A 20,218-nucleotide genomic window follows, 5' to 3' on the forward strand; every position below is an offset into this window, starting at 1 on the left:
CTTTTCATATAAAACCATGACTTTCTTTCAGGACACTTTAGAAATATGTCCAAAATATGCAGAAAAACTCCACAGCATAGTGCTTGAATTTACACAAACATTCCAAGGCAAGTAAGAATCCGAATGAGTAGTTTCACATAAGGCTACTCATTTATTTTTGCAGTCCACATTTAAAACAACTACAAGATTAATTTCATTCCATTTTTCTGGACTTACACATCCTGAAAGCAAGAAAAAAAATGTCATTTTGGAAGTCTAATAAATGCTACTTGTAAACAAGGCTAGAAAGGGTGGAGAATGAAATGAGATGGGGGTGGGGAAACAAACCCTTTAGTTACAATATCTTAGGGAAATGAATCTACAATAAGACAAATTTCAAATCAAGTTGCTCCACTATACTACATAAGCAGTTTAGAATCTTAAGCAGATGCAAAAAGAATAAAGCAAATGGGAGGAAAAAAAAGGCCGATAAAGTTTCTGGCTACAATACAAGAGACATATCATTACCATATGATCTAATGTGGGTGTCAGCGGATTGTGTTCATTGAGGGAAACCTTATTTTTTAACTGTGCTATGGAGTAGAAGCAGGAGATTTTCAACCTAGTGACAGTCACAGAGCAGCACCTACCCCCTCCTCCTTTCCACACCTGCAAACTCTTTCACTTGGGCTGAATATTTAGTGTAATTACATCTCAGCTTTGAGGGCTCCTGTGGCAAATTCCCGGATTAAAAGGTATGGTTTTCAATAATTGTCCTGAACTCTGCTACAGACTAATAAAACTTCGGTCAAGTTGAGAGCAAAAGGGATTATTTGGTGAGAAAAAGAAAAGGAAAAAAAAACTGTTAAACTTTTATAGTTTTTATGCAACATTTTAAACAAGTATTATTTGAAAACAGAAGTTAAATATTTGATAAAATGATTGAATGCATTGTTTTATTTCTTTCTCTTCTGTTTTTGCAAAGATGCTTCTCAAAAAACTGTAACCTAACACCACGACTCTATATTAATGTTTTCGTGTTTGTATTAATGAATGTTTAGCTCTTTAAGAGGTGGTAACTGAAAAGTATTCTAAAGTAGCATATCTGTAATTGAGCTATATATTTAAAAATGTATTTTTCTCCTGAATTTTTGATTGCTTTAAGAACTTTTAAAAGCCCAGAAGAACTGAACTTTGGTGATTAGCTGAAGATACCTAATGTATATTTCTTCAACCCCAGAAATGAATAGAAATTATCACCAGAGAAGTGAAAATAAACATTGAAAATATTTATGTTAATAAATGCCTAAGATACTAAAAAAGCTGTATAATTTCTTAAATGTAAAGTGTCCCAGTCAGTATCTTCACTGCAAGTGAAATTTTAAGATACATTCACTATAAAATGAGGATGTGGGTTAATTTTCTAATTTCAGAACAGGGTAACACAGTGACCACTGGTTAAGTGGGCTCCCAGTGATGTAAATACCTGTGGCTTTTTTTTTTCCTGTTGCTGTTTCTAACCAGAAAAGAGCCAAATGCCTCCTATAGTAACCCTTGTTTGTGGATAAATGCTACTTTTATTCTTTATTTTTAAATTACATATATTATTATTGAAGTTTTTAATCATCTAGTGCTGTAGGATTTTAATTTTGTTTTGCATTTATAGCTTCACTTATCTCTTGAGGGTTAAATTTTGACTTTGAAAGTGACACCAAAGGCATAGATGACATAATGCAAATGTTGATCTGAATGATATAGTTCATTTAATGGGTTTAAGTAGTTTTAGGAACCAGAAATTATTATTTTTGGTAAAACATTTGTAAACTATGGCAACTAGCTTCAGTGGAGTAGTGATATTATGTTAGTAATTAGCATCTTGGACAGTGTCATGCATTTTCAGACTACTTAAAACAGTTTCAATAAAATTTAAACAGCGTATCATCTCAATAACAATCTCTTTCATTACTACTTGGACAGCTGCTCTTTGCTCTTTCTATTTCTGATTAATTAAGGAAAGAAGGAAATGACTAAAGGAATTATCAGTATTGACAGCCCACATTAAATGCTTTAAGATGCTGGGTCTTCAAGTACCATGACACTAATTTAAAACAGATGATTTTATGGAAGATTTTGCACAGTTTCTGGACATGCAATTATTTTTTCACAGTACAGTCAGGGTTAAATGCACACACACACATACACTCTCTCTCTGTCACACACATATGCACACATACACTCTCTCACACGCATGCACATACACACACACACATACTAGCAAATGAAAGTGAAATAAAAATCGGTGATTGAAGTTATAAGCTGCTTGTCTATATTCGGCTTCAATCAAAAAGAATATTGTTTGGAGAATTTGTACCATTTTAACAGGAGTAAACAAACATAAATTATAATATTATTTCTCTCAGCTAATACTCAACATTTTCTTTTGCGGGTTGTTAGTGAAACAACCAGGCATGTTCTGCTCTGGAGAAAAGATTACAAAGCGACATCTGCATTAACTGTCGTTGCTATTTATTAAATCTGCAATTACTTTGTTTCATTTTTCTTTTAAACTTGTAAGACATTAAATATGCAAGGCTAGCAAGCTTGTGGCAAACCATAAACATTGCATTTTTAATGGGAAACAGATACGAAACCACTCCCTCAGATACAATCCAAAGGAACAGGCTGCCAAAACAAGAGTCTTCTCTTAAAGGGATACTCAGTAACTGAATGGGAGTGGGCTGCTAGAAGAAGCTTAATGTTGAACTTAAAGTGGCAGTGTGAATAATAATCTTTATGATATTTTGTTAAATGAAAAGCCACAAGCCTGTATTCAACATGTGCTGCCTTAGACACATGTCAGTGGTAAATATAAACTAAGAATAAACATGTAAGAAACTGAAAAACATTTGTTTCTTCTCTAGAGAATCTAGGCAAAAATTCCCAGAAGATACCTTGAGGTTGGAACATACGAAGATCTTTCTTTTCTCTTCTCTTCTCTCTTTCTTTCTCTCTCTCTCTTTCTTTCTTTTTCTTTCTTCTTTTTTTTAAAACTATGTTAAAATTGGATAATGACTCAAAACAGCTCTAAAATTCTACTTACCAACGTACAGCTTTAATATGGATTCGTCTAAGTGTACAATTCAAGGTAGAGATGATGGGACTAAATATCTGCTATGATGGGACTAAATATCTGTTATGCTTTGGAGATATCAGAATAGTTTCAATGGAATTTAAAAAATATTTCATCTCCCAAATGACTTTGTTGCTATATAATCAAGTACCTTTTGTTATTCAGATTTATTACAATTTTGTCACTCAGATTTATTTAGTGCACTTCAGTTGATTTAACAACATAGATTCGTGCTTGTGGAATGAATGGATAAACATGGAATACATTTATCAAAACAACAGTTGGTTTTTTACAAAATGCCCTGTTAGCAAAATGAGATCATACATACATCATATAAAAATCAGTTAGAATTTTCCATATGTGTTTATTAGCTTATTAAAAATAATGTTTGAGAAACTAGGAAATTGATTTATTTTTTAAAGCCAATCTTGCTTATACCAAGTTGAGGTTTTCAATCTGCTTTTTTTATATCAGAAATTCGATATTGAAAAAAAGCTAATTTTGTGTTTTAAAAAATCGGACTGATTGCTTGGAACAAATGGAATAAATCGTCTTGTCAATAAAGTGATGGTCAATTGAGTCATTTGTGTGCAAAATATTGTGCAAGGCCCGGGTACAGAACAAGGAATAATAAGACACGCCCTGAAGGAGTACATCGTCTAGTGAGGGACAGACCAAGCACGCAAAACAAATTGCAATATAATGTGATAAGTTCTTTAAAAGAGGTAAGAGCAACGTGCTTTGGGAGCAGAGAAGAGGGAGAAAGCAGCATCCTGCCTGGATGAGCCAGGGGACACAGAAGAGAAGCCCACTATCTCATTTAATCTTTACAACACTCTTGCAAGGTCGGTATTCTACGTGGCAAGTAGCTTTGATTGTCAGGGTTCAGGTGAGGACTCGGAATGGAGTGACAATGAAAAGGAATGTGGCTAGAGCTACTAATTCATACCAATTTATGAGTGGTCTGACATACAGCACAGGGACTGTGGACAGTATTGATAAGCCATAGGAAGTTAATAAATGGTTTGTAGTAGAAATTAATAAGATAAAATTGAATTTTTAGAAGATGACTCAGGCAGCAAAGTGGAAGATGGACTGAAATAGAGGAAATATGCAAGGCAGAGATGAATTGGAAGCTCTTGTAGTAGTTTAGGGATAGATGAGAAGGGCCTGGACCAAAATAATTGTGGTAGGATGGAGAGATGTGACTGGCTTCCAGAGATATTTCTGAAGCAGAAATTGGAGATCTCCTATGTGGATAGAGATAATTTTATCTGACCATGTGTTAAGTGAGCACTGAAAAGTCCAACATGATTTATTATCATGACAATTTTGCAAACGATTTGAATATATAGTATATCATCTTAGTTTAGACCCAAAATTCAAACAAGCAGATTTAAATAATATTCAGATTTCTCATCCTAAGTAAATAGCTGTGCAAATGATACTATAATGTACTTGATCATCTTTCAATACATTTTTAATGCTCTGCTTCCTGATAACAATTTAAATATTATTTTGCACCTTTTCTCTGTGTTCACTCTATTGTGGCATATTATATAAGAAACAACACACAGATTAGACAGTGCTACTCTTCTTAAATCTCTCATTTGTTTCCTAGTTTCCCTGGTTGTGAAAATACATGAGATAAATCATGAAGGCCACTATCATCCTCCTTCTGCTTGCACAAGTTTCCTGGGCCGGACCGTTTCAACAGAGAGGCTTATTTGACTTTATGCTAGAAGATGAGGCTTCTGGGATAGGCCCAGAAGTTCCTGATGACCGCGACTTCGAGCCCCCGCTAGGCCCAGTGTGCCCCTTCCGCTGTCAATGCCATCTTCGAGTGGTCCAGTGTTCTGATTTGGGTGAGTGGGATGCAGTTTCTCTCTGCCTGCCTTACTTGTTTTATTCTTGGGAATGGCAACTCCGAGAGTTTAGCATTCATTTTCAGTTTTAATCTCTCTAAATGTGAGAGACAGTGCCACCTAATGAGGAGTAAAGGAAGCAGAACAGGATAGAAAGGAAAGTAGCGTTGTGGTTCTCTCTCTCTCTCTCTGTCTCTCTCTCCCTCTCTGTCCCTCTTCCTTTTTTCCTCCATTACTTTGCAATCTTGGACAAATCATTTTAAAAAATATTTCTGAGCTTCATATCCCTTCTACAAAATAAAATTTTGAACAAAAAATGTCTTATGTTCTAAAATTTCAGAGTAATGATTTAATCTTAATTCTATAATGTGCTTTTATAAAATATTAGATATTAAGAAAATCAGGTCAGTCTCTCTACTGTTCACTTAGCCCAGACAACAGAGTTTCAACACTACTAAATTGTAAAATATGCAGTTATCAAAAGCAAAACACGTCAAATTTTATGACAAAATTTATCTTTCAAGCATCAAAATCCTCCCTTAATCTCTGAGTCTTAGTTTTGTCTTTACTTTTGACATTTTGTAATCCAGCTGCTTATATTCTTTAGAAAGTTTCAAAGGAAATATTTATCGCTAAGGTATGGTGTAAATATTCAATATAATTGTGTTACATATATCTTTAGCCTAACACGCTAAAGACAGTTTGATTTATCATCTTTTCAGAAAAATGTGGTCTGGAAATTCCAAGAGCATTACACTTAGAAGATAAATCTCCAGAAAGATTGAAGCTCAGTGGATGGGCCAAAGGGGAATGAACTCAGTTTACATGGCAGCTGGTTCACATTCCTCCTTTTGAAGGGGCGTATTTTCTTATTGGAGATGAAAAGAAAAAAAAAAATCTTTATATCATGATTCCACCATGTGTACTTCCTTCTGGAGGAAATCCCATACTATGATCAGGCACTTCTTTGAGAAGTCCTATATTTACTCAGAACATGCTTTCTAGCAGTCGTTTGCAGAAGAAAAATGCAGCTTCTACAATTGGAATAAACTACCTATAGGAACCCAGAAAAAACATAAAGTATATTCAGTAGTAACAACTGAAAAACACTTGAAATAGCTTCTTCAACACATATATGGTATAGCCATTTAAAACCCAAATACAAATGTTATATAAAGGCTTTCAAAAGGCCACGGGATAACTCCAATGGATCCATTTGTTCACTCATTCAGAAGCTATATTGGGAACCCATCATGGATGAGCTCTGCTCTAGGCATGGGGAGGAAAGGATGAGGAAGACAAATATGGCCCTAGTTCTTGTGGATCTTATGTTCTAGTGGTGGTGACTATTACTTTTTGAATTCTGTATTCGCCACAGGGGAGATTGGATTACTCTTCAGAAACTTTATAAGCATCTAGACATGACCTGCATTATTGTCTTGGGCAGGAAAATAACAGGGTTGAAAAAAATCTGAAGAAATCACCATTTGATGGATATACACAGGATAATCTTTTCTGAAGTTACTAAAGTGGTGAAGTTCCCAAAAAATGTGATGCTAGTTAAATTTCACTTTGCCTCTGAGAAAAAGTTAAAAGAATTTATTATTTCTCTCGCTACATATATTATCAAAAATGAAGGGTTGATATTTTTAAGGCAAGAAGAGTTGGACAGTCACTTTAGTGAAGTTTTATTTTTTCGTAAATATAGTTTGCCTTTGCTTCCATGAAAAATAGCTCATAAAGCTTGACCCTGATGAAAGCATTGGGCCAGTTTTCCAATTCTGTGTTATGTAAAAAGGCATAAGTCTATTGTTCAAAGCGAAACAACAACAACAAAATGTAGTCTTAGGAAACAGCAAGTTCACTGACTTGGGATTTTTATGATAGTTTTGTTGTTGCTGTTGACATTGTTTTGTTTATTTTGTTTTGTTTTCAGATGAGAAAGTTTTCTACATGTTATCTTTTTTCTAGGAGCTCAAAGTGTACATCATTCCTTTATTATAACTAGCTTTACTGACTCATATACTAAGGAAGTAGCTAAAATTATAAAAATAATTTGTTTTTAAAACCATATTTAACTAAGAGAACTAAGTTCCAATGAGCAGTGGTCTCATGCAAGGTATTTTCAATATTTTAAAATTTACAGATGAATATTTAAATATATTATAAAAGTTGTAATCAGATATCTCTAAGAAAATACATTTCTTAAAGGGAAATGAAATTCACTTGACTTTAAATAAAACAAATGAACTCATTTCATGTTTTTAACTATTATCTAACTCTTCCTTACTTTATGATGCTGGCAAGCTGTTGAGAGCCTTGACATCTCCATCTGCAGAAAAATCACAGTCTTAGAAATCCTATTAATTGTGTGAGGTACCCGGGTCATAGTAGCAGCTTCATGCAGTTTTAAAATTATATGATGATTATATGCAGTAACACATGAAGAAAAAAAGAAAGAAAGCAGGAGAAATGGACCACCTCATTCATTGTAAATGCAATATAGTTGATTTTTTAATTTGTTATGTCCTCTAGTGATCTAAGCATGAAGCTTGAATTATTATAATAAAGAAAATAAATGCAATGCAGTTGGGGATGGCAAATGTTAATGCTTATCTGTATCAAAGACTAACATTGTCTTCAGGATTATCCTTGATGGATTATCCTCAGCAGACACTTAATGAGCAGAGAGAAGCTACAGTGTTGAAGGACAAAAGTCCTTTGTCATCTTATTATCGAAATGATGTTTAATACAAATAAACTTTTTAAATCAAAATGTTTGACTACTTTTTACCACTAAGAAATATTCTTGGCAAAGTTAAACAACATCAAAATTTTAAACAATTCTTTCAAAGCTAAGAAGTAAAAACCTATGGAATTAAAATTATGTAATTACTCTGCAGGGTAGTTTGATGCCTCTGGAAAAATGCATGGACTGTTTTAGTCCCTAGTTCTAATTTATCACAGGAGTATTAAAATGTACTTTTTTTTTTTTTTTAGAGGATGAGGGATTGAGACAGTAAACACGAATTCCTCATAGATATTGGCCAAGTTGTTTTGTTGAACCTGTTGCAGCTTACCTTGTAATTGGAACCACAGTTTTATGAGACCCATATCTTGTCTTCTTTTATCTATCATGTTAAGAAATAAACCAGTTCCCTCTTAATTATAGCGTTTATTTCAAAAAGCAGTATTAAAAATAAATGTAGAGTTAGCAAATTCAGAAGTCTTTCAGTTACTTTATAATAATAAATCCACAATGTAACTCATTCTTCTAAAAACCAAAAAAATTTAAAATGTTCTGATTTTGATTGGATTTTCTATTTCATATGTTTGGCATCCTGAAGGAAGACAGCTTTCCTTACTTAGGTACTCTTTGGCTGAGCCATTCATCTTTGGATCAAGTGTCACCAGGTAGTATAATTTGGTATGGACTTAATACCTCATTACTGAAATACAAATCACTCCTGACAAGTCAAATAAGAACAAGCATTGACTTTTGACTAGTCTCCAAAATTAAAATAATAATTCTTGATGTATTTCTTATAAACAAATTTCAGAAGAGTTGAAATGCCTCTTAAAACTATTTGATAGTGGAAAGAACTTGGGCTGTGCAGTTAAGCACCTCTGGTCTCAAATTCTGCTTTGCCGTTTACTACCTGTAACCTTGAAACTTTCAAAACTTTGTCCCATTTGATAAATGGAAATATATCTTATTTCACTGGGTAAGAATAGAAAAATATATGTACAAATGCTTATTATAGTAACTTACATTTCACTTACCATTTCAGGCAAAGTTGGCTAAGAACATGAGGCTGTTTCTGATATTTCCTTTTATTTTTATGTATTAATGAGAATAATAGGTATAGGCCATATACTCATTAGAGACTCTCAATGACTTATTATTCTCAATTCAAATTATATCATATTATACTCAGTGAAAATAAGCCATATACTTATTAGAGACTTATTTAGAGTCTTATTAGAGACTTATTAAGAGTCTCTAGTAAGTATACGGGTTGTCAAGCTAGAGACAAAATAGTACCATTTCTCTCCACCTCTCTAAAGAGGACCACATCATCTCCAAATGTAGATAGACAAGAATAAAAAAAATTGTGCATTTACTAGGCAATTGAATGTTCTCCAAACCAATATTCCTTTGAACAAAATGACTTTGTTTGATTTGAGAACAATGAAACATTTGGCTATTTTATAATCATAAATGATTCATACCCCCACACACTTAACCCTCCAGAAATGGTGCCAGAGCATGAAACACATTTAATTTTGCCATATAGAAGCATTACAAATAACTACTGATTTCTAATAATGTACCTTATAATGCAAATAATGTTTTAACTTTTAAAAATATCAGAAAAAGTACAACCTTTTAAATTATATAATTGCTTCCTCTTCATAATCATTTTTCTTGAACTGGTGAAAAATTTTGTCAGAGGTTACCACTTGGGACATATTGTAGTACAGCTTCTCGCTTGGCTGGGGAAACTGGTTTTCCAGAAGCAGACCTTATACAAGAGGTAAATGAACCATTAGACTTCTCCCATGAAATCAACCCAGAAAAATAAATTAGGACTATTTTGTAGAGGAACAGACAGAATGCTAGAGGCTCAGTTGCCTTTATTGTTTATGTCTGGCTCTGCAGCAGCAGGGGTGTGAAGTGTTCCTCATTCAGAGTTTCGAATGCACCGAAAGGGTGTTTCCAAAACATGATATGGGAAGGAGGCTGTGCACAAAGTATGCCCACTGGATTGCCTAAATTGACATTGGGTAGGAGTGGAGTATGGGTGATCTTCAGATGAAGCAAGAGTAATGCTCAATGTGACCTGGTTAAACAAGTCTCCCGAATCAAGGGGTTAAAGATGGAGAGGAGGAAGAGAGGGAGTCAAGAAGGCCAAAGGGAGCGTCTGTCTCCTTGACCTGAATGACAACTAACATAGCCCTGGTTTCCTTCTCGGTCCCCAGGAGGGAGAGAGAGGCAGCTGTGTGGGATCAAGGCATTTCGTGAGACTGCAGCTGTGATTCATTTTCCTTTGGAAGAACATCCCTAGCTCCAGGGGATATGGTGGGAATTGGTTAGCTAAAATATCAATTCCCTGGGTAAAAGAGGAAAACCATGAGACCCTCTAATCTTAAATTTTCTCCTTCAAAAGAATGGAAAAAGATTACATAGTTCCTCAAAAATAAAAAAAATGAGTCTGCAATTCAGTCTTAATAAAAAGAGAAAGCCCTTAGCATATATACTATAACACTCAAGACTCAGTTACTCTTGACTTAGTCTGTGGACTGCTTTAACTTCTGTAGCTTGCCTACTTCTGCTTTTTTTACTGTAATCTACATTTGCTTTGATTATTCTATAATAATCAATTATATATACATATCTGTGATTGTACAATATCTTTTATCTTTTTATATATCTATTTTATTTTTTTCTTCACTAGAAATGAAGTATTGCAATAATTTATCTTTGTACAACCTCTACACAACAAACTGCCTTATACTTTGTAGACTCGTTAAACATCACTCAATGATTGATGAATGAATACACGAACATATGCATGGCTTGGTTCTTGAATTAATGCTTGGATGAATATTCTACAATATTCTTGACTCTAGCAAGCTGCAAAGAGAAGGGAACATGTCTGATTGAGAAACAGAAGTGATTTCTCAGTGCATCCTTGCTCCTTCCCTTTAAGGACAACTGTAAAACCAGGAAGCTTAGAAATTCCTTGAGTTTGACTGGAAAGAGAATAGAATTAAAGAGAAGAATCGTCTATGTCTGAAGCCTGGTCTAACTGATAACACAGTCAGATTGCCATTTTTAAGATGGAAAAAGGGAAACATGCCTGCCTTGAGCAGAAAAGTTTTTGGTGGGGCTGGAGCTCCTAAATATTCTTTTGGTCATTTGCCCAAAAACTGAAGTACACCACCAATGTCCCAATGATGAAGCTGAATACAGAATTATAAAAAAAATTGTTGAAAGTCAATAAGAATAAATCTTAGAATTTGGACTCCTGCCACATGGCAGAAAAAAAGCATGATGTTTTAAGACGACCTGGCCTTTGTCCAACATGATGTTTACCAGATTGCTGACATTTGCTAGCAGAACAATGCTGTTCATCACTGGGACAACCAAAAGAAGGGAAGAAAAAAAAAAGAAGTCTATTTCTTACTAGTCTTTATTCAGAAATGATTTTTTGGTAATGTCTTAAGTAGTGTCTTATTTGCTTTAATAAATAACTAGATTTTAAAGAAGATAAAGCTCCTTACAAAAACAGGGAGAGCAAATATCTAATCCAGTCTACCTTGAAAATAGTGTGTTTTAGTGGAAAATTTAGAATTATGTTAAATAAAGGCTGCTCAATGAAAAATAAATTTAGGAAACCACTATGCTCCTGTTACTACAGCTGAATGAATTTTACCCCAAAACATGGTGGCTTAAAAAAATAATTTAATTTGCTCATGACTTGAGTTATGGAAAATTTGGGAAGGGCTCTGAAGGGCTGTTCTCACTCTTGCATTTGTAGTCAAATGTTACCCGAGATTATAGTCATAAGAAGGCTAGCCTGGGCTGGACACCTGTTCACTTTCATAACTGACAGTTGCTGCCGCTGTCGCCCACAAGCTTGGCTGTTCTATCCTCTGGATTGCCTCAGACAGCCTCTCTTTTTTTCTATGGCCCCTGGCTGTACCAGAGCAGGCATCCCAGAAAAAGTGGGTAGCAGCTGTACAATCTTTTCTGACCTTGTCTCAAATGTTATGGTGTTTCAGTCTATTGATTCCTAGAGGCATCACAAGGCCATCCTGAATTCAAAGGGAAGAGAGAGGAATTAGATGCTACCTCCTAATGGTATTGGGACAAATGCGTATTGTAGAAAAGCATGCAGGATAGAAAATTTAATATATGCCATCTTTGAAAAATATAATCATCTGCATATTTACTTAGATTTATATACATTTCTAATGAGAAGTTTGAGCATAATTATGTATTATGTAGAGAAAGCCCACAGATATTACGTATCCCTCATGAAGGTCATTATTTAATGATTACAAACTACATTAAGATGTTAAATAATTATAATTAAATTAATTTACAAATTAACTTCATAGTTACTTAATTCTTCTACTTAAGATCGTAAGAAAAGTATTAAGTCATATCTTGATGACTTTGTTTTCATTATGGAACATTTTTTGGACGTAAATTGAACCTGGCTAATTGATACATGTAATTTAAAATGTTAACATTTTACTTTCTATATCATTTTATGAATAACCATAAAATTCATCAGTATCAATAGGAATTATTTAGTTAAAAATCACATACAATTAATACAATCAGATATGGTTAAAGGCAGAATTTAAATTTGTTTATTTAAAAATTTAAAAAATTAAGGTAGGATAACTGTTTCATAGAATACTATCTGTTTTTATATTTTTTGAAGATTAGGTTTAGTTCAAATAAGCATTTTTTAATTATCAAAAATAATCTCTAGTCCTAGTGTATTCCTACCACAATTTACTTCAGGCTTGGTGTTTTCAGATGAGGAAATGGAGCCTGAGGAATGCTAACTTGCAGATTCCAGTCATCTCTCCTTAATAGCCGAGTTGATTTTAACCCAAGCCATTCTGACTCTAATGATGTACAAACAAAGAGTAATATTTTATAGATTTGCGAAAGAGTGTAGCATTTGCTACCATTAAGATAGGGTTACATTGACCAGGAGCAGTTTTTGAGGAGTCTAATTACTCATTGGGGATCATGTGCTTCCTAAACTGAAGGCTTATCCAAAGGCCCTGAACTTGGTAGACAAGCACCCCAAAGGCCCTGAACTTCATGGGAACAATGATGAATGCAGAAAGACCAGGAAATAACTGTCAAGAAAAAAACATTTCGGGACCAAGATCTTTAGATGAACACCTTGTGTTTGTCATACCTGAAAAACAGATTTCAGCCTCTAGGATAATATGCATTGTAATTGTATGGAAAAGAAAGAGTTACAGATGAATAATCAGAAAGATAATGAGAGCAACACCCTCTATTTTGCTTATTAATAATAATCATAGGTAGCAACACTTGAGACGCTGCTATGCACTATGGTAGGAGATTATTTTGTAGCATAGCTTATTGAATTCTCACAAAAAGTCTGTAAAAGACTTAAGAAAACTGAGGACAGAGGGTTTAAACAATATGCCTTCTAATTTTTTTTTTTGGGGGTGGCAGAGTCTTGCTGTGTCACCCAGGCTGGAGTGCAGTGGCACGATCTCGGCCCACTGCAAGCTCTGCCTCCCGGTTCACGCCATTCTCCTGCCTCAGCCTCCCCAGCAGCTGGGACTACAGGCACCTGCCACCACGCCTGGCTAATTTTTTGTATTTTTTAGTAGAGATGGGGTTTCACCGTGTTAGCCAGGATGGTCTCGATCTCCTGACCTCGTGATCCACCCGCCTCGGCTTCCCAAAGTGCTGGGATTACAGGCGTGAGCCACAGCGCCCGGCCTCAATATGTCTTCTAATCTTAAAGATCAAGAAGAGGAACCAGAATTGAAATTCACATAACAATCTTATAAAAAAATGTTATAGGAGCATGTTTAAATATGAAAATTCTACATAATAAAATGACCCCATTGTGTACCCACCACAGAGCTTCAACCAGTGTCAACTAATGCCACTATTTTTCTATCTCCATCCACTTCCATATCATTTTGAAGCAAATTCCAGATATATGATTGTATCTAACAATACACATATCAGTATGTTTCTCTGAAAAATAAAGCTCTCAAATAGCCATAGTTTATAGCTTATTTATATGAGTCAGGATCCAGATGAAGTACATACATTGCTTTTTTAAAAATAGCTTTTTTGTTTTGTTTTGTTTTTTAGACAGGGTCTCACTCTGTTGCCTAGGCTGGAGTGCAGTGGCACAATCACAGCTCACTGTAGCCTCAACCTCCCCGGGCTCAGGGGATCCTCCCTCCCGAGTAGATGGGACTACAGGCTTGTGCCACCATGCTCAGCTAATTTTTTGTAAAGATGGGGTCTTGCTATGTTGCCCAGGCTGGTCTTGAACTCAGAGGCTCAAGCAATCCACCTGCCTGAGCTTCCCAAAGTTCTGGAATTAGAGGCAAGAGCCACGGCACCCAGCTAAAACATCTCCTAACTCTCCTTTACGCTACAGATTCACAATTTCTTCATTTTCCTTTGGAATTTAGAGGATCAATTAGATTCAGGATTAATTGTTTGTTTTCGAAAATGCAAATCTATGAACGGGGATTTGTTTCTTCATTTAGAAGCTTCTAATTGATCCTTTCCCAGGAGAAATATATGCCATGTAGAGAAACTCTTACTGCTGGAGTAGTCACTCTGTAAGACAGAAAAATCAGTCTTGTTGAGATATGTATGTGACAAAAGGTGCTTCACAAATATGGCAAAGACACTGAAGAAAGTGAGAGCAATTTTCAGTTGCAGATAATGGGAATGACATATTTGATAGTAAGTAGCATTCATTTATAAAATATTCCCGGAAACAGGAAAAAATATAATTATTATAACCAGTTGTATCCTAATACTTCCGAGGAAAATAAAAACTCCTATGATAGCAGGTTATAGGGAGATGGTTATAACAGAACATGGCAGAAATGATCTCAAAGCCATACTCATAAACTTTTCATCATGGGACAACAAGGCAGATAGACTTTAAAATTAATTAATCAGAAAGGCACTTCTTGTTTTCAAAGCAGCCAGAGCAAAATGCTGATGTGAAACAGTAATTAGTCCTCCTTACACAGGAAAAAAATAAATAAACTAACAAAACAAACAAAGACCCTGAAATACAGGACAGTATAGTTTAAACTTATAAATCTATAGCCTGTAAGAAGTTCAGAGGTGCAAGATTACTGTTACACAGGGGTGGTCAGGATGAATATTACAGAGGAGAGGGATAACGGATATGCTTCAAGGGATTGTTAGAATGGAAATAGAAATAAATGAATAAGTGGAGTTTTACATAAAATATGCATTGCATGAACAAAAATGAGTAGCTAGGAATGAGTATAATATGCTCAAGGAATAGCTGTAGATCAGCATTAGAAAATATGCACAATGATCACATGCATAAATGGCACACCACAACCAGGCACAGTGGCTCACACCTGTAATCCCAGCACTTTGGGAGGCCGAGGCTGGTGGATCATGAGGTCAGGAGATCGAGACCATCCTGGCTGACACAGTGAAACTCCATCTCTACTAAAAATACAAAAAATTAGCCAGGCATTGGTGGCAAATGCCTGTAGTCCCAGCTACTCGGGAGGCTGAGGCAGGAGAATCGCTTGAATCGGGAGGTGGAGGTTAAAGTGAGCTGAGATGATGCCACTGCATTCCAGGCTGAGCGACAGAGCAAGACTCTGTCTCAAAAAAAACAAAAAAACAAAAAACAAACAAACAAAAAAACATAGTTCTGGAGTGAGGACTCTAACTATCCTGGTTCTTGATCTACTTTAGCCATGAGGCACCTTAGATAAGCTATTTAACTTCTTTGGGTTTCTGTTTCCTTACCTATGAAATGAGAAGATTAGACTGGCTTAAAATTCTCTGATTTCTGGGATAATTAAAATTTTGAATGTTGAACAAGTTAATTTCTCATTAAAGTCTATACCAAACCTAACAACAGAAGAGCCTGCCATCTGCTATCATAATCATTTTTTAAAGAAGGTGTATTTAAAAGTAGAAATGGAAGTGAAGGCAGGAACTGGTCTCAGATGGTCTCAGAAATGTGTGTGTATGTGTGTGTGTGAGTGTCTGTGTGTGTGTGAGATAATTTACATTAAAACTCACCACACTGCTCTTATTGTTTTTTTATTTTGATATAGATTGCTAAAAACCTCATCATAGAGTCTACCTCATCAGCATTTGGGAACCATAGACTAGCTGACATTTAAGGGCCCTTCCCTTTGTGACATTCAGAGAACTCATAATAACTAGGGTAAATTCTCCATTATGCTCTGTCTCTTGTCTTTGAGCAAGCTAGTTAACACTCCAATGCCTTATCTGCCCCTTACAGGTAAAGCATATTACTGGGTCTGATATCAGAAAAATTATTTCAGGGGGTACAGATAGGTATGCCACAAAAAAAAGTCATGCTGGAAGCCAGGAGAGTTGTCACCTAATTCACATTTTGTCATTCCTAACTAGATAAGCTTGTTCATGTTATGAAACTTTTTAAAAGAATTGAAAGTATGAGATTACCATACTGCCTTACCTATCTCATTGGGTTATTGTAAGGTAAATAATAACATATTTTCATTTTTAAAAATAAACTCTAAAACTAAATTATTAATAAAAAATACTAATATGTGAAATCCCCCCAATAAACATAAATTTACTAATTCAGAGCAGGTTGTAGAATTATAATTTTAATCTTTGAAATGGCTCTCCAAGAACTAAACTACAAGAATTAGAATCCTGAGGATGGCATTCCTTTTTTCTGAATCTCTAGAAATAAGATGTATATAAATTACCTTAAGTAATTCCTAGTGTTATGAAATTTTAGGATGACAACATGATCAAAAGTGTCAGCCATCCAGACACATCATTCTTTCCCTACACATTTAAAATTTTATCTGCAGTTTCCCATTAACAAAATGAGAGTCACTAGAATTTAAATTCACCAATGAATAAAAGTAAGCCCAAGTGGAAATTAGGACTTTGATGAAGGTGCCCAAGAAGGAATGATAAAATGTAGTAGCTACGTTCCAAATGAAAAGAAGTTTGTCTTTTCTGGGTTGGAGAACACTAATTATCAAAGATTTGGCAGAAGTCTACTATTCCTAATTGCATGAAATTAGCAAATTGACATTTCTGAAAATGGTGGTAATTACAACTGTACAGTGTCATTAAACAACCTCCTACAAGGGAGCTGTTCTGGTATTTTACTGTTCATCACTGAAAACACTTGACTCTTGTTATTTCTATGGGAGCTGTGTCTATAAGAGTTATATATTTATGTAACATATTTATGTAAGTTCAGAATTACTTATATTTTGATACTTAAATTTATAGAGATAGGTGGTCACTGAATTAAGAATAAGATTCCACCCGCAACCCCAACTATCAATGGAGCAGTGATATTATAAATAAAAAATTATTTGGAAAAGACTCAGAAATAGGTAGCTTCAGGTATATGTTCTGTAATTTTCATGGAAGAAATGAAGACAGTCAAAATATGGCTACCATGGTGGTTTACAGGTATGTTTACATAAAAAAAATTGAAAAGTTATTTTCTCGACATAGCAGTTATTATACCCTGTAGTAATTTTATTTTAATTGAAAACAGTAAACTGAATTATATTTTTATGAAGTCATGGGTAATACCTGCCTTGGTCCTGCTATATTCCCAGGATCTAATAAATTCATGGTGCCCAGGAGGTATTCAATAAAGGCTTGTTGAATTTATGAAAAAATAATCTTCAGTACTTCAAGTTTCAGACATGATGGAGAGATTGCTTCTAACAAAGGCTAAAAAATATTTCTGATTTATGTTATACAGTCTTAAAATACAGAAATGATCACATTAATTTGAGTTAACAGAATATCAAATTTTTACTTAATGTCCTACTTCAATATGAAACAATGAAAAAAGAAAGGCAAAAGGCCTTATTTAATATTTTTCTCTATCATGATTCAAGATGATTTATTCAAAATAACTGCCTTTTGTATAATTCTGGTTCATCCTTATATGACTAGCTGAATGACTATTAAAATATTTTTAATACCATGGACCATTTGGTAATTCAATGAGTTTACATTTACAAACTAAAAACAATAATTCAGTCAGAACAAAATCTAAAGTCCAAAAGTAATGCTTCATAAAATTAATTTCAGATATGTCATACTACCAAATTTATTTCATTCTAACTAGCCATATACCTATTGGTCATAAAATATCAACTGAAATGAATATTGTTTTGGCATTCCAATGAAAACTAAAAGAAACGTTATCCCAAAATGTTGGATAAATTTTCAAGATCCTGCCACAAGTTGATTATATGTTTATATGATTTTAACTGTAGATCTGTGACAGGGTTAGGTTTATCAAAAAGATCTTTATTACTGATGATTTGGCTAGAGTAATTATTGACATGGTATTTATGTAAAAATGTATAGATTTGCAAATCACTCATGCTGACTACTTATCAAAATAACTACTTTTCAATACAACAACAAAGAGGTAAAACGTATAGATTTGAGCCACAACCTAATGCAACACAAATGTTCCCCTAATGCAGAAGAGTAATTCCATGAGGAAAATATCATGTTGAGTTTATTATTAAATACAAAAAGTCATTTGACTTTGTTGCAAAAGATAAAGCAAAAATTTTACCCTACAATGAATGTAATTCTTAGAAGAAGAAAAATACGTTGTTACTGTTAAAATGATCATCATAACATTAATTTCTTGGTAAATATATGTTGCATGATTCTGTAGCCACATGTCCTTTCTACTCACCACACACTCCTATTACTCTTATGCTAGGTCTGGACAAAGTGCCAAAGGATCTTCCCCCTGACACAACTCTGCTAGACCTGCAAAACAACAAAATAACCGAAATCAAAGATGGAGACTTTAAGAACCTGAAGAACCTTCACGTAAGAACTAATTTTTTTAAATCACAATAAGGTAGGACTCAAGGTATTTTTCAAAACACCACCTAGATAAGGCCAAGAGTACTATGTACCAACAAAGAAGCACATTAGTGTTTATTAACTTCACCTTTTTAGCAGTGGTAGGGAAGCAAATCATCATATTTATTAACCACTAACAATTTACCCAACATTTTTCCTACATATACCCCATATATCTTAGGTATTTTCTTCATAAAAATACTTTAGATCTTAATTCCCTCTCACGTTTTCGGGAATAAAAATTGTCTTTCAAATTAAATTGTATTTTAGTAGTGGGAAAAAACACAAAATGGATTGATCCTAGTATTATTTTATTTCTTTGTTTCTTTTGTTTGTTTTCATGCATTTTCTAAGAGAGGTGTGAATGATGTTCTAAAGTCTAGAAGACTGGAATCAAGTGAAAAAAGATAATTATTCACATTTCATTTAGTGAAATATAATTCTATCTTCAAATATATGTTTCTTGCTTTATCTTTAGGATTATGCTTGCTGTGTCCTTATCTGTATGTTTATTTTGATTTTCTCTTATCTCTCTACCGTATCATAATGTTCAGTCTGTCAGTCAGGATTTCATCAGAAAAGAGATGCCACTCACAAAGGGGTTTCATGGAGGAGACGTTATTGGAACCTCTATTTGCAAAGGGGCATGGGAACCCAGCAAGGCACTGTGAGGCACCCAGTCCCACAAAGATCTAGAAGAATTTGAGTGTCTCAGAGCCATGGGAGAGCTGAGTAGTTCCACCTCTTAATTTCCTGCCTGTGTCTCGTGTGGTTGTGTCTACTTCAGACCAAAAGACAAAGGCATTTGATTAATGCATTCCCCAGAGGTCAGCTTCCCAGGACATGAAGAAGGGCCAAAAAAGGGCAAAGAATGAATATTGTGGTAGTTGGGAGAGAATATACTATACAAGGGAAATGACCAACCCAATAAAATAGAGGTAAGCCTTGCTAAGAGAACCTTCTGTAAGAGTAAATGTATTGTTTGTTCACACAGAACACCAGAATCACTATAAAATGCATTTTCTCGCCCAGTTCTCTATCTGTGGGATGAGTGTGATGTGGACTTCCGTCAAAATATGAGTGCACATTGAATATAAATAAGCCAGACTTCAATGTCCAAAATATATACTCTGGAAATCTCACTGTGTCTACTTCCATTCTGGTAGACCACTCTGAAGCATTGAGTCTGGTTCTTGGCATTTTAAGAAAGGCATTAAAGAACATCTAGAGAAGGATGACCATGGAGATAAAGAATCTGGAAATTAGGTCTCATAGGCACCGTGGATGGAGAGGTGGATGTCTAAACTGAGTGTTGAGGGTCACTAGTGGCATATTTGAAGGGCCATGTTGAAGAAAAAGAATTGTATTTACTTGCTTCAACTACAAGATGACAGAATCGTCCTAGTGAGTAGAAGTGTTAGAGAAGCAGATTTTTATTCAACATTAAAAATAAAATTTAAAGAATCAGAATTTTCAGAAAATAGAGAGACTTACCTAATGATTTGTTACCTGCCTGTGGAGATCAGAGTTCACAGCTTCGTATAATGAATG

At 34.6% G+C, this 20,218-nt stretch overlaps 1 protein-coding gene across 3 annotated transcripts in view; it reads left to right on the forward strand.

Moving 5' to 3' along the window:
* Nucleotides 1–388: 388 nt before the first annotated feature.
* The window catches only part of DCN (decorin), a 38,545-nt gene continuing 18,715 nt past the window's right edge, over nt 389–20,218 (forward strand). Inside the window, exons 1-3 of one of the 3 annotated variants that reach the window (XM_030819866.1) lie at nt 389–734; nt 4,731–4,974; nt 18,519–18,631. In XM_030819866.1, the coding sequence (XP_030675726.1) occupies nt 4,764–4,974; nt 18,519–18,631 (324 nt within the window). In that variant the 5' untranslated portion in view covers nt 389–734; nt 4,731–4,763. Of the gene's footprint in view, nt 735–757; nt 816–3,697; nt 3,955–4,730; nt 4,975–18,518; nt 18,632–20,218 lie in introns of those variants that run through there. The other 2 variants (XM_030819868.1, XM_030819865.1) reach the window with 2 other exon arrangements.

Source organism: Nomascus leucogenys, chromosome 10, assembly GCF_006542625.1.
Source record: "Nomascus leucogenys isolate Asia chromosome 10, Asia_NLE_v1, whole genome shotgun sequence".
Taxonomy (NCBI): domain Eukaryota; kingdom Metazoa; phylum Chordata; class Mammalia; order Primates; family Hylobatidae; genus Nomascus; species Nomascus leucogenys.